Genomic DNA, 13218 nt, shown 5'->3' on the forward strand with positions numbered 1-13218 from the left:
TAGCTAATGAAACAAACCTGGATATTTTTACAGCAGCGGTAATCATTGTACAAATCAAATCAAATGTATTTATATAGCCCTTCTTACATCAGCTGATATCTCAAAGTGCTGTACAGAAACCCAGCCTAAAACCCCAAACAGCAAGCAATGCAGGTGTATAAGCACGGTGGCTAGGAAAAACTCCCTAGAAAGGCCAAAACCTAGGAAGAAACCTAGAGAGGAACCAGGCTATGAGGGGTGGCCAGTCCTCTTCTGGCTGTGCCGGGTGGAGATTATAACAGAACATGGCCAAGATGTTCAAATGTTCATAGGTGACCAGCATGGTCAAATAATAATAATCACAGTAGTTGTCGAAGGTGCAACAAGTCAGCACCTCGAGTAAATTTCATTTGGCTTTTCATAGCCGATCATTGAGAGTATCTCTACACACCTTAGGCTTCGTAAATTAGTTGAGAAATAGACGTTTTGAGGCCCCGTCCATTCATACAATCTCCATTTTGCTCTGCTTCTCTTCTCCCTGCAGTCTCTCCAGAGACGCTGGGGTTTCTGACGGCCATTGGACTCTTCCTCATTCTGATGATCATCCTGTTCTTATACCTCAACAAGCTATCACTTGAGAATGCTGGGAGCCGGCAATGCCTAGACGAGTTCAGGAAAACCAAGGAGTTGCAAGGTAAATCTGAACTCTGTGTATGTGAGCTGTAAAGAAACCCTGGGTTGAATTGACAATGCCTTGAGGGCATGTTCATAAGTTTGACACAGGGAGTGCAAATGAGCAGCTGCATTATGTGCAGTAGTGATGTGTAGTTTGTCAACGATTCATTCTTTTTGAATGACCGTTTTGGTCCCGCTTATAAAGGCTGTATGAAGCCTTCATATGCCTTTATAAATACTACGTAAATATGTTAAATCATATCTTATGTCATGCTTTATAAAGTGTTCAGAAATGTGGCAAAACTGTGTGACATAACCACCAATGACAAATGTGACATAACCCACTATGTCAATTATGACAGAAACCTGTGCTTTATAAAGGGTGGCTTAAGCACCGCATAATAATGGCCTTATAAATCATATCATATTGAGGCTTCACAAAGCATTTATAACCCTGTCATGCATCTTGGTAGAGCATTGCAACACCAGGATATTGGATTCGATTCCCCGGACCACCCATATGTAAAAATGTATTCACGCATGACTGTATGTCACTTTGCATAAAAGTGTCTGCTAAATTTGATATATTACATTTCACTAAAACATTTCTAGGATGGCCCAACCTCTTTCTCTCTTGGGTGCATAGTGAATATTGGACCTGACCTCACCTTCCCCCAAAATGCTGTGTTACAGGATGACTCACACTCTAAAATGCAGTCATGCACAGCAAAAAACGTTTGTAGGGCCTTTTTAAAAATCGTTATTTTTTGCCTACTTCTGTTTTTTCCCCAAATTCAGTTTTCTTGGTTTTGTTTTTCCAGGTTTTGAATTTCTCAATTGTTTTTCCGGTGTCCCACAGTTTTTTCACACTTTTAATAGAAAAACAAGAAAATTGGATTTTCTGTGTTCACAACTATGCTTAAACCACATCTGGGGTTGACTTTTGAGGTCTGGGAAAAATGTAAGAAACACATGATTTTTTTGTGTAGTTGTCCTTTTCAGAGAGAATGCCCTGCACTGTTGTTCGGTTAGCGGGTTTTCAGTAGTGCAGTAAACAAACATGTGATGTGATTGAGTCCCCAATGGAATGGGTGGAGTAAAAGGCCAGCAACTATCCGCATTATTAAGAGCTCCATGAAATGACACCATACAGTGCTTTCGGAAAGTATTCAGACCCCTTCCCCTTTTCCACATTTTGTTACGTTACAGCCTTATTCTCAAATTTATTATAGTATTTTTTTTCTCATCAATCTACACACAATACCCCATACTGACAAAGCGGAAACAGGTTTTTAGACATTTTAGCAAATGTATAATTAAAAAAACTGCTTATTTACATAAGTATTCAGACCCTTTGCTATGAGACTCGAAATTGAGCTCAGGTGCATCCTGTTTCCATTGAATCGTCCTTGAGATGTTTCTACAACTTGATTGGAGTCCACCTGTGGTAAATTCAATTGATTCGACATGATTTGGAAAGGCACACACCTGTCTATGTAAGGTCCCACAGTTGACAGTGCACGTCAGAGCAAAAACCAAGCCATGAGGTCGAAGGTCTAGTCCATATTGTTTTCAAGACAGGATTGTGTCGATGCACAGATCTGGGGAAGAGTAGAAAAATATTTCTACAGCATTGAAGAACACAGTGGCCTAACCCTAACCCTATTCTTAAATGAGTTGAGTGGTCAGATGGAAGTAAAAGCCACGACAGCCTGCTTGGAGTTTGCCAAAAGGCAACTAAAGGACTCTGACCATGAGAAACAAGATTCTCTGGTCTGATGAAACCAAGAAATTGAACGCTTTGGCCTGAATGCCAAGGATCAAGTCTGAAAGAAACCTGGCACCATCCCTGCGGTGAAGCATGGTGTTGGCAGCATCACGCTGTGGGGATGTTTTTCAGTGGCAGGGACTGGGAGACTAGTCAGGATCGAAGGAAAGATGAACAGAGAAAAGTACAGAGAGATCCTTGATGAAAACCTGCTCCAGAGCGCTCAGCACCTCAGACTGGGAGGTAGGTTCACCTTCCAACAGGACAACGACCCTAAGCACACAGCCAAGACAACACAGGAGTGGCTGCAAGTCAAGTCTCTGAATGTCCTTGACTGGCCCAGCCAGAGCCCGGATTTGAACCCAAGCAAGCATCTCTGGAGAGACCTGAACCAGAGACCATTCTTACAGAGCTTGAGAAGAATTCCAGAAATACAGGTGTGCCAAGCTTACATATTTAATATAAACTGAATATTTCAGTTTTTGATTTTGCATAAATTTGCACAAAATTCTTAACCTGTTTTTGCTTTGTCATTATGGGGTATTGTGTGTAGATTGATTACATTTTTTTTTTCTCATTAATTTTCGAATAAGGCTGTAACGTAACAGAATGTGGAAAAGTCAAGTCTTCTGAATACTTTCCAATTACAATGTATATGTGACTGACCGGCTCAAATCAGTCTTATGTAGCAAAATTCGAAACCGTTTTTTACATTGGATAAAAGTAGAGACTCAGAGCTACAAAATGGTATATCATACACTACAGTTGAGGAACAATGAGACAGTCATTTTGCTTTGAAAATTAATAAACTCGTAAACTCACTTTTGAGAAAATGGCCTTTGAATGTTTTGGTACTACTACTGGAGAGCCCTTCTTTGTCTAAGCCTATTCTGCATCATTCACACCCTCTTAAGCTTTAGCCCCACCCATCTTTTTAAGGGTTGATCCGAGCGTTCTGTACTAACAGCAGCAGTCAAGCTCTCCTGTTAAGATCTTTATTATGCACAGATTCAAAATAGCTTTTGATAACATGTGTATTTTCTGGTTGTGACCCAGAGACACTTTACCATTTCTTCTGAGTCTGTACTTGTGTAAGAAGATTGGAGTGAGTTAGATTTCATTTGAAAAGAAACTACTATTAATGCTTATTTGAAAGACTGGTATTATGTTTTATTTTGATCCAAATTATATGGACCCTGATTTTAACTTTCATTGTTAATTTATTTATTTTTTCATGGTAGATTCTTTATCCATGAAATGAAGTGGGCGGAGAACAAACCACTCCACATTATTTAAGATAGAATTTAAATATTATTTTGAAATGATCAGTAAGTATAAAAACACAGAAAAGCAATACGTACCATAAAACCTTTTGACAAATTGAAAATGTATCTCGATATATTAGGTGTATGTACTCTTGTTTGTATATTTCTGTTTTTGTATTTGTTTTGTTCATCATAATAATAATAAATAAAAATATAAAAATATAAAGCAGTCAAGCACCCAAGCTAACTTGCTAGCTACTTCCAGACACATATGAGAGAACAGCTCACTGAACATTACTCACCCTAGCAGAGCTGGTTAGGCTCTTATGTTATCCAGAGCGTGGGTGACTGCAACTGTGCTGTCAGATCGACCATTCAGAGCGCATATTGAATGCTCTGGCCGATGAGTAGGGTTGATCTGAACGTTCTGACCTCACAACGGCAGTCAAGCACCCAAGCTAACATTGGCTAGCTTACTAGCTACTTCCAGACACAATGAGAGAATACCCCACTCTGACCATTTTACTCACCCTAGCGGAGTGAGTTAGGCTTTTTTATGTTGTCCAGATCGTTGGTGACTGAGCTGCTGGCAACAATTTAATTACATTTTTTGGCCGATGTTTACTGACATCGGCCATATTCAACGAGTGTTGAGCGTTTGTTAATTCATCAGTTATTCATCAGTTACTCAGGCGAGAGATTCATCAGTTATTCATCAGTTACTCAGGCGAGAGACATCTACAGTTGAAGTCGGAAGTTTACATACATTAAAACTCGTTTTACAACCACTCCACAAATTTCTTGTTAACAAACTATAGTTTTGGCAAGTCGGTTAGGACATCTATTTTGTGCATGACACAAGTAATTTTTCCAACAATTGTTTACAGACAGATTTTTTCACTTCACTGTACAACAATTCTAGTGGGTCAGAAGTTTACATACAGTAAGTTGATTGTACCTGTTTCCTCCAGCATCTTCACACGGTCCTTTGCTGTTGTTCTGGGATTGATTTGCACTTTTCGCACCAAAGTACATTCATCTCTAGGAGACTGAACGCGTCTCCTTCCTGAGCGGTATGACGGCTGCGTGGTCCCATGGTGTTTATTCTTGCGTACTATTGTTTGTACAGATGAATGTGGTACCTTCAGGCATTTGGAAATTGCTCCCAAGGATGAACCAGACTTGGAGGTCTACAATTCTTTTTCTGAGGTCTTGGCTGATTTCTTTAGATTTTCCCATGATGTCAAGCAAAGAGGCACTGAGTTTGAAGGTAGGCATTGAACTACATCCACAGGTACACTTCCAATTGATGTCAATTAGCCTATCAGAAGCTCCTAACGCCATGACATCATTTTCTGGAATTTTCCAAGCTGTTTAAAGGCACAGGCAACTTTGTGTATGTAAACTTCTGACCCACTGGAATTGTGATACGGTGAATTATAAGTGAAATAATCTGTCTGTACAAAATTAGTTGTGACATGCAAAGTAGATGTCCTAACAGACTTGCCAAAAATATAGTTAACTAGAAATTTGTGGGGTGGTTGAAAATCGAGTTAACGACTGCAACCTACAGTGGGGCAAAAAAGTATTTAGTCAGCCACCAATTGTGCAAGTTCTCCCACTTAAAAAGATGAGAGAGGAATGTACTTTTCATCATAGGTACACGTCAACTATGACAGACAAAATGAGAAAAAAAATCCAGAAAATCACATTGTAGGATTTTTTATGAATTTATTTGCAAATTATGGTGGAAATAAAGTATTTGGTCACCTACAAACAAGCAAGATTTCTGGCTCTCACAGACCTGTAACTTCTTCTTTAAGAGGCTCCTCTGGCCTCCACTCGTTACCTGTATTAATGGCACCTGTTTGAACTTGTTATCAGTATAAAAGACACCTGTCCACAATCTCAAACAGTCACACTCCAAACTCCACTATGGCCAAGACCAAAGAGCTGTCAAAGGACACCAGAAACAAAATTGTTGACCTGACCAAGGCTGGGAAGACTGAATCTGCAATAGGTAAGCAGCTTGGTTTGAAGAAATCAACTGTGGGAGCAATTATTAGGAAATGGAAGTCATACAAGACCACTGATAATCTCCCTTGATCTGGGGCTCCACGCAAGATCTCACCCCGTGGGGTCAAAATGATCACAAGAATGGTGAGCAAAAATCCCAGAACCACATGGGGGGACCTAGTGAATGACCTGCAGAGAGCTGGGACCAAAGTAACAAAGCCTACCATCAGTAACACACTACGCCGCCAGGGACTCAAATCCTGCAGTGCCAGACGTGTCCCCCTGCTTAAGCCAGTACATGTCCAGGCCCGTCTGAAGTTTGCTAGAGAGCATTTGGATGATCCAGAAGAGGATTGGGAGAATGTCATATGGTCAGATGAAACCAAAATAGAACTTTTTGGTAAAAACTCAACTCGTCGTGTTTGGAGGACAAAGAATGCTGAGTTGCATCCAAAGAACACCATACCTACTGTGAAGCATGGGGGTGGAAACATCATGCTTTGGGGCTGTTTTTCTGCAAAGGGACCAGGACGACTGATCCGTGTAAAGGAAAGAATGAATGGGGCCATGTATCGTGAGATTTTGAGTGAAAACCTCCATCCATCAGCAAGGGCATTGAATATGAAATGTGGCTGGGTTTTTCAGCATGACAATGATCCCAAACACACCGCCCGGGCAACGAAGGAGTGGCTTCGTAAGAAGCATTTCAAGGTCCTGGAGTGGCCTAGCCAGTCTCCAGATCTCAACCCCATAGAAAATCTTTGGAGGGAGTTGAAAGTCCATGTTGCCCAGCGACAGCCCCAAAACATCACTGCTCTAGAGGAGATCTACATGGAGGAATGGGCCAAAATAAAAGCAACAGTGTGTGAAAACCTTGTGAAGACTTACAGAAAACGTTTGACCTGTGTCATTGCCAACAAAGGGTATATAACAAAATATTGAGATAAATGTTTGTTATTGACCAAATACTTATTTTCCACCATAATTTGCAAATAAATTCATTAAAAATCATACAATGTGATTTTCAGGATTTTTTTTCTCATTTTGTCTGTCATAGTTGAAGTGTACCTATGATGCACAATTGGTGGCTGACTAAATACTTTTTTCCCCCACTGTAAGTGTATGTAATCTTCCGACTTCAACTGTCGGAAAGCAGAGACTACCGTTTATGCATTTCACTTTGTACTGATTGTACTCAGATTGTGATTTAGACTGACCTTTACGGCGACTTCCCTTCTACGTTACCCTATTTTAAATTTAAGCATCGACAGAATAAACAACACCAAATGAGTTTGTATCCTGTGCTGGGTTTAGTGTCGACAGGCTACATTTGTTTTATGAATGACCAAAGGTGTCTGACGGTAACTTCTTGCATCTAGGCGTTCCGCTAGCAGAACGCCTAGCCAACAGCCAATGGAACAGCAGGGCGCGAAATTCAAAACATCAAAAATCTAATAATTTCAATTTCTCAAACATATGACTATTTTACACCATTTTAAAGATACACTTCTCCTGAATCCAACCACGTTGTCTGATTTCAAAAAGGCTTTACAGCGAAAGCAAAACATTAGATTATGTTAGGACACCACCTAAACAAGAAAAGCCACACAGCCATTTTCCTAACAAGGAGATGTGTCACAAAAACCCAAAATCCAGCTAAAATGAAGCACTAACCTTTGACGATCTTCATCAGATGACACTCCTAGGACATCATGTTACACAATACATGTATGTTTTGTTCGATCAAGTTCATATTTATATCCAAAAACAGCATTTTACATTGGCGCGTGATGTTCAGAAAATGATTAGCCTCCAAAACTTCCGGTGAATGACCAAATGTTCACATTCATTTACAGAAATACTCATCATAAACGTTGACAAAATATATAACAATTATTTAAAGAATTATAGATATACTACCTCTTAATGCAACCGCTGTGTCAGATTTCAAAATAACTTTACGGAGAAAGCACATTGTTCAATATTCTGAGTACAGAGCTCCACCATCAATGCAAGCTATACAGTTAGCCGTCAAGCCACGGCGTCGTCAAAACTCTAAAATACTGTTATAAATATGTTCTTACCTTTGCTGATCTTCGGCGGAATGCACTCGGAAGGACTCCCACAAGAAATGTTCATTTGTTTGATAAAGTCCATAATTTATGTCCAAATACCTCCGTTTGGTTGGCACATCCAGAACACTATTCCAAAGGCACGAGACGGGGGCGCAAATCAATAGACGAAAAGCTTAAAAGTTCCATTACCGTTTGTAGAAACATGTCAAACGCTGTTTCCAATCAAACCTTGGGTGCTTTTAACATAAACAATCGATAATATTCCAACCGGAAAATAGCGTATTTATTACAGAAGAAAATAAAAAAATGCTATCCATGCATGAACGCGCATGGAGTAACTACATGACCTCAGACTGTCCACTGCTTGAACCGGCTGTTTGTCGGTCAAAATTCACCATAGAAGACTCAAACAACTTTGTAAAGACTTGACATCTAGTGGAAGCCTTAGGAAGTGCAAGTTGACCCCACAGACACTGTAGTTTCAATAGAAAATGGTCTGAAAGACTACAATTCTGACTTCCCACTTCCTGGTTGGATTTTTCTCAGGTTTTTGCCTGCCATATGAGTTCTGTTATAATCACAGACATCATTCAAACAGTTTTCGAAACTTCAGAGTGTTTGCTATCCAAATCTACTAAAATATGCAAATATCTGACTCTGGGCCCGAGTAGTAGGCCGTTTAATTTGGGTACGTTTTTCTTCCGGCCGTTAAAATACTGCCCCCTGTAGCGAAGAGGTTAAAGGAAGTAGAGCGTCTGTTAACCTCTTACATCTAGATGTTCCGCTTGCGGAACACCTGCTCCAATATCCAATGATAGGTGTGGCGCGAATTACAAATTCCTAAAAAATCCAAAAACTTCAATTTTTCAAACATATGACGATTTTACACCATTTTAAAGACAAGACTCTCCTTTATCTAACCACACTGTCCGATTTCAAAAAGGCTTTACAGCGAAAGCAAAACATTAGATTATGTCAGCAGAGTACCCAGCCAGAAATAATCAGACACCCATTTTTCAAGTTAGCATATAATGTCACAAAAAACAAAACCACAGCTAAATGCAGCACTAACCTTTGATGATCTTCATCAGATGACACGCCTAGGACATTATGTTATACAATACATGCATGTTTTGTTCAATCAAGTTCATATTTATATCAAAAACCAGCTTTTTACATTAGCATGTGACGTTCAGAACTAGCATTCCCACCGAACACTTCCGGTGAATTTACTAAATTACTCACGATAAACGTTCACAAAAAACATAATTATTTTAGGAATTATAGATACAGAACTCCTTTATGCAATCGAGGTGTCCGATTTTAAAATAGCTTTTCGGATGAAGCACATTTTGCAATATTCTGAGTAGATAGCTCGCCATCACACGCTAGCTATTTTGACACCCACCAAGTTTGACCCTCACCAAACTCAGATTTACAATAATAAAAATTGGATTACTATTTCTGTTCTTCGTCAGAATGCACTCCCGGGACTTCTACTTCAATAACAAATGTTGGTTTGGTTCAAAATAATCCATAGTTATATCCAAATAGCGGCGTTTTGTTCGTGCGTTCAAGACACTATCCGAAGGGTGACGAAGGGTTACGCGCCCAACGCGTTTCGTGACAAGAAAATTCTAAATATTCCATTACCGTACTTCGAAGCATGTCAACCGCTGTTTAAAATCAATTTTTATGCTATTTTTCTCGTAAAAAAGCGATAATATTCCGACCGGGAGTTGTTGTTTTCGTTCAAAGACGAAAGAATAAAAACATGGTGTCGCCTCGTGCACGCGCTTCCAGTCTCAGTGGTCGATCTGAGAACAATCTAAATGCGCTAGTGTTTTTCAGCCAGGGCCTGCAAAGACATCATTCATCTTTTTGCCGCCTTCTGAGAGCCTATGGGAGCCGTAGGAAGTGTCACGTTACAGCAGAGATCCTCAGTTTTCAATAAAGAGAGTGTAGAAGGCCAAGAAATGGTCAGAGACGGTTTTCCTGCAAGGAATCTTCTCAGGTTTTGGCCTGCCAAATGAGTTCTGTTGTACTCAGACACCATTCAAACAGTTTTAGAAACTTTGGAGTGTTTTCTATCCAAAGCTAATAATTATATGCATATTCTAGTTTCTGGGCAGGAGTAATAATCAGATTAAATCGGGTACGTTTTTTTATCCGGCCGTGAAAATACTGCCCCCTATCCATAACAGGTCAAGGGAATTTTCAATTCCAATAATGCATTTAATCTTTAACCAATTCACCGAGGTTTGTAAGACCCTGGGTTCACTAATAATTGGGCAAAGTCTCAGATTTTATAGAAAAGGTTCACAGATCTTTATTCATGAGAGCTCTGAAGTCAAAAAATTAGGACTCAGTCCTTTTATAATACACACACATTCCTATCTTTAGACCACTCCCTGCTCAAACAACCAGTACTTTTCCCCTAACCACAAAGAACCATAAATGTTGTCACATTCTTCAAGGCTTTCACCTCCCCTCCCCCATTGGGGCCCTCTTGGTTTGAAACCCTCTAATGATTTTCTATTATCTGTTCTACAACTTCACTCTGTTTACATCCCTACTAAAGAATATAACACCCTAGTATTACAATTCTAACATATCTACCAACCTCCTTGTTTTATCTTCTCACGATTCTCAAACATTTCACACTATCATACAATTTCAGAGTGGAACACTTTAGTCATTATTCTAACCCATACAAATTAGTCTATCAATCCACCCTTTGACTAAATGTTACACACTGATACATCAATTTTTATTAGAAAATAAAATCATACCAAATCAACCCATTAAATGTGCATACATCATCTACTCATCGATGGCTGTTTACTACTACTTCCAATCATAACTCTTATGTTTAGGATTTTCATCATGATCTTCATTGAATAAACAGTCTCTAAACATTGAAAATAGTCTCATTAAGTTCCGGCTCCTCAGGATCGAATGTATCAGCGGTGTCCATCAGGTCTGGATCTGTATATCGTTCATTCAATTGGTCAGACTCTGGGATAGGCCCGTACCTCACCATCTGCTGAGTCACTGCATTCTCCAACGCCTTACTCACCAAACCTCGGACACAGGGAATAAAAACAACCACATAATACCAGCATATCCATACAAACAATAGCAGCCCCCACGATAGTAGCTACTATGGTTTTCCATTTGCCAAACATTTCCTCAAACCACCCTGTCACAGCCCATTCTTCACTTAGTGCGGTCAACCCAGCCAAGGCTCAGTTACAGTCCCCTCTGGTGATGTATTATTAGGAATAAAAAAGTACAGCAATGACCCCCCACCATTCTACAAACTCCGCCCTTTTCTGCCAATAACATATCAAGAGCCAACCTATTTTGCCAAGTCATGAGGGAGGTGGCAGATAATTGGTCAGAGATTCCCTTCACTGCATCTCTAGTCTGATTTACAAATATTTGTTGATTATAATGGATATAGTTTATCCAATCCACATTCTTATTTATCGTAACCCACCAAAAGAAAGTAGTTGTGAACCCTTCACCCATTTGATTCAACGCCTTGTATTCATTGGGTACTCCTCTAGGGATCCCTATGGAATCCATCCATATGGGGCTACCCTCATCTAGAACCAGACTTCTCTTATTTCTTTCTATTTTACTCACAACTGGCCGTTGATGACTAATCCTCACTGGTTGAACCAATAACACTGGGGCGCAAGTACCTACCCACCCTTTTGGTAACACTGCCTTATGCGTCCTTAGTTGGTACATGCCCACCATACATCAGTAATAGGTGCTGTGAGGTCCAGAATTTTCTCTTGCACTTCCGAATCTAAGTCTGTCACATTCACTACTGTCTTACATCCATTAAAATCTCCCAAATCCCTACTGCCATTCCTGTGTCTATAACACTGATACTCTCCAGGAGTTAGAGTGAACTGAGGTGGATTGGCTGCGCGTTTTAATCTGGCCAACCCCATCCCTGTACAGTTGACCTCTTCCTGATTAGATCCTAAGTCTAACACACAAGAGAGCATAGTCTGGCATTGGAGCAGTCAACATAGTTGGTCGCCCAGTGGAACATGCATAACAATTAGTTTGGCCCAGAGCCCTGGCTGTGTAATTCATCCATCTTAACCAGAGATTTTCATCTGGTATTCCTTCTATCTCCCCTTGGTTCCAGGAAATCCTTCACATCAGGTAGACTAGTGGAACCAAAGGATTTTCCACCTGAATTATCAATTCCTAATAATGGATTTACTACGATGGATTTCACTGTAGTGTCTGTCAATTGAAATGATAGGCAGGTATCCTTGCCATACTCATCAGCGCATGCCATATACTTTATTTGCATGTCATTCCTAGTTACATTTTGTATAGTTACTACTACTCCCAACATACATGAGGGAATATCCTTATTCCGTTCAACACCCCACCGTGCACTCCATTTCCAGATATTAGTCTCATATTCCCTGCCCCATGTGTGTTTAAACACCTGCGACCAGGAACACGTGGACATAGTTGGTTGACACAGGTATCAGGAGGTGTTGTCGTCAGTTCTCCTTATAACAGTGTCCCCTCCCGTTAGTCATATTTAGTACCCTCATCTTAAATCTCGCGTTTTGTCCTTCTCTAACCCCTATTTTATATGTTACTCTTCCTTGCCTGTCCTTATTTTCAGTAGTTTGTCTTTTGCTTCTCAACAATGGTAGAGATTCGGTACGATTTATGCCGACTGGTGGTGGATCTGGATGTATTAAGAATAATATTAGTACTATGATGCAGCTTATATATATGGGTCCCCCATATTCCCAAAAATCACCAACCCTCTCCTGCCCGGAACCACCCCATACTCACACTCTAGGAAAACACACAGTGATGACAGGTCGGGTTAGGGAATCTTCGTTAAGGGGGTAACCCCCGAAACCTATTGGTAATCGGTTCTTCTCCTAACTCTGTGTGTGATCAGTAGTGCTCGTATGTGTTCCTACCTTCTTGCAGTGGGTAACGTGGACCCAAGTGGCTCTCTCAGCTATTCTAACGGCAAAGGTGGTGGTTAACAGAACCTAGTAGGGTCCTTCCCAACGGCGCTGTTTCCAATCTTTTCGTTTCAAAGATTGGATTCACACCCAGTCTCCAGGCTGTATTGCGTGAATCACCTTCTCCTGTAATTCACCTGCTGGACACAAAATCTTGGACATAAGGGTATGGTTAACAAACAGTCTTCTCATTTGTTCTGCTAGTATTTCTTCAACTTCTATGTCTGCCTGTTCTAATCTCCCTAACTCTGGCATTCTTAAGGCTCTACCTGATTAGCTAAATTGTATTCCATTATTTAAATTCTCTGGGCTAGGTGGGACGTGAGCGACCCACTCTATTCAACAGCCAGTGGTAGAGCGTGGCGCGTAATTCAAAACCTAAGAAATGCTATAATTTCAATATTTCAAACATA

The 13218-nt window shown here is 40.3% G+C and overlaps 1 protein-coding gene across 2 annotated transcripts in view; it reads left to right on the forward strand.

Moving 5' to 3' along the window:
* syt14a (synaptotagmin XIVa) overlaps positions 1–13218 on the forward strand; it is a 239762-nt gene that overhangs the window by 127079 nt on the left and 99465 nt on the right. For both annotated transcript variants that reach the window (XM_029766857.1, XM_029766858.1), the window contains exon 3: positions 524–673. In XM_029766857.1, coding sequence (XP_029622717.1) covers positions 524–673 — 150 coding nt within the window. The remainder of the gene's footprint in view (positions 1–523; positions 674–13218) is intronic.

Source organism: Salmo trutta, chromosome 12, assembly GCF_901001165.1.
Source record: "Salmo trutta chromosome 12, fSalTru1.1, whole genome shotgun sequence".
NCBI classification, from domain to species: Eukaryota; Metazoa; Chordata; class Actinopteri; order Salmoniformes; family Salmonidae; genus Salmo; species Salmo trutta.